A 2,387-nucleotide genomic window follows, 5' to 3' on the forward strand; every position below is an offset into this window, starting at 1 on the left:
AAGAGTTCCCAATGACTATACCCAAAAGTAGCTTGAGATGCCAGGTGCCAGTGGCTCACACTTGTAATCCTAGCTACTCGGTTCAAAGCCAGCCTGGACAGAAAAGTCCATGACACTCATCTCCAACAAACTACTCAGAAAAAGCCGAAAGTGGCACTGGGGCTTAAGTGGTAGAGTGCTAGCCTGGAGTACAGAGAGGCTCAGGGATAGAACCCATGCCCTGAGTTCAAGGCCCAGGACTGGCAAAAAAAAAAATGTAGTACGAGATGGGGACTGGGGTCCATTCTAAATGGAATGATAACTATTAACAATTCCTTGCTTTTTCTTTCCTGTCCTGAATCCTCAATGAGTTGAGATACAAGGGATAAGAAACACAGCACATCCTATTTGAGAGAATTAGCATTTGAGGTTCCAGGAAGTAAAGGACATGACATAAATAAGACATTAAGCCTGGCTTAAATGTGTGATGTCTCTGAAAAGAAGCTGGGCCCCTCAGACAACTCATCTGTCTTCACTTTCCACTTCAACTGATTATAATCATTTTGCTTGATTAAAAGTATCCATGATATTAACTCAGAACTATTTATTAAGCAACTGCTTAATTAAGCAGTGCCACATTAGTTATTAATCTGCTCTCTTCCTAAATCTCTGAATCTCAATAGTTCTTAATCTGCCACTTGACATATAGAAAGAAGAGTAGAAGCTTAATATCAGGTTATGGAGGAGGAATGATGAGAGTCAATTATTTCTTTTGTCAGACAGGAGATCTGATGAGCATCAATGAAGGGAGAGGACTTGGAGAGATAGAGTGTGCCAGGTACTTGGCAGTTGTCTAGTAACTTGGCTGTTGGAGGGGGAGGGACTATCTCAGAGGCTAGGGAGAGGTTTGCACTGCGATTGCTGCCTTCAGAAAGCTGGAGAGGCAGGAGGCTGAGGACTGAAAAGAGAGGGTGAGTAATTTTTAATGACACCAGGATCCCAAAGATTGCCAGCTGCCAGCCTGGACTGCCAGTAAAGGGTAGAATTGTGCTGTGGTTCTGAACCTGCAGCTCATCATAACCCGGTCCATGAGAATTTGAAGTGACAGGTCAGAATGCCCTAGTAATTTGAAGTCCTTCAAGACACTTCAAGACAATGGAGTCATCTTTCTTGTTTGGAGTGATCCTTGCTCTCCTGACCATCCTCATCATTGTTGTTAATGCACTAATGATTGTGGCTATGCTGCTGTCAATCCACAAGAGTGATGGTGTCGGTTTCTGCTTTACTTTGAATTTGGCTGTGGCTGACACCTTGATTGGTGTGGCTATCTCTGGCCTACTCTCAGACCAGCTCTCCAGTTCTGATGAGCCCACACAGAAGACCCTGTGCAGTCTTCGGATGGCATTTGTCACTTCTTCTGCTGCTGCCTCTGTCCTCACCGTCATGTTGATTGCTTTTGACAGATACCTTGCCATTAAGCAGCCCCTCCGCTACTTCCAGATTATGAATGGGCTGGTGGCTGGGGCCTGCATTGCAGGGCTGTGGCTGGTTTCTTACCTCATTGGCTTCCTCCCACTTGGAGTCTCCATATTCCAGCAGACCACCTACCAGGGGCCCTGCACCTTCTTTGCTGTGTTTCATCCGAGGTTTGTGCTGACCCTGTCTTGTGCTGGCTTCTTCCCTGCTGTACTTGTCTTCATCTTCTTCTACTGTGACATGCTGAAGATTGCCTCTGTGCACAGCCAGCAGATCCGAAAGATGGAACAGGCAGGAGCCATGGATGGAGCTTACCGCCCCCCCAGGTCTCTAAGTGACTTCAAGGCTGTCCGCACTGTGTCTGTTCTCATTGGGAGCTTCACTCTGTCCTGGTCCCCCTTTCTAATCACTAGCATTGTACAGGTGGCCTGCCATGAATGTCACCTCTACCAAGTACTGGAAAAGTACTTATGGCTGCTTGGTGTAGGCAACTCCCTGCTCAACCCACTCATCTATGCCTATTGGCAGAAGGAGGTGCGGCAGCAGCTCTACCACATGGCTCTGGGAGTGAAGAAGGGGCTCACCTCATTCCTTCTACTTCTCTCAGCCAAGAAAGGTGGTCCAGAGAGGCCAAGGGAAAGTTCCTGTCGTATCATCACTATCTTTCACTCCGAGCTTGATGACTGAGATGGTAAGAATGGAGATGTTTCCAAGTGCTTTACCCTCCCTACTCTGGATCCCAGCTAGGAGGTCACATGGAGCTAGGAGAATAACAGCACTCGGCCCAGGAAATTGACCACCTTATTCTCACATCCCCTCACCCCCAGAGGGAGAGGCAGGATCTTGACTTTCTTCTACAATCAGATTCTCCCTTTGCAAATCTCCACTCTTCAATGTTCTGGTTTTTATTTTAAGTGAGCCTGTTTCCTGTA

At 47.0% G+C, this 2,387-nt stretch overlaps 1 protein-coding gene across 1 annotated transcript; it reads left to right on the forward strand.

The window, feature by feature from the left end:
• The first annotated feature begins 1,134 nt into the window (after positions 1–1,134).
• Gpr119 (G protein-coupled receptor 119) lies at positions 1,135–2,142 on the forward strand. The gene has a single exon (XM_013018067.1). It carries the CDS (start codon positions 1,135–1,137, stop codon positions 2,140–2,142), a length of 1,008 nt encoding a protein of 335 aa, XP_012873521.1.
• Positions 2,143–2,387: the final 245 nt, after the last annotated feature.

The sequence above is a fragment of the Dipodomys ordii genome, unplaced genomic scaffold (genome assembly GCF_000151885.1).
Source record: "Dipodomys ordii isolate 6190 unplaced genomic scaffold, Dord_2.0 Scaffold38, whole genome shotgun sequence".
In the NCBI taxonomy this organism is placed as follows: Eukaryota; Metazoa; Chordata; class Mammalia; order Rodentia; family Heteromyidae; genus Dipodomys; species Dipodomys ordii.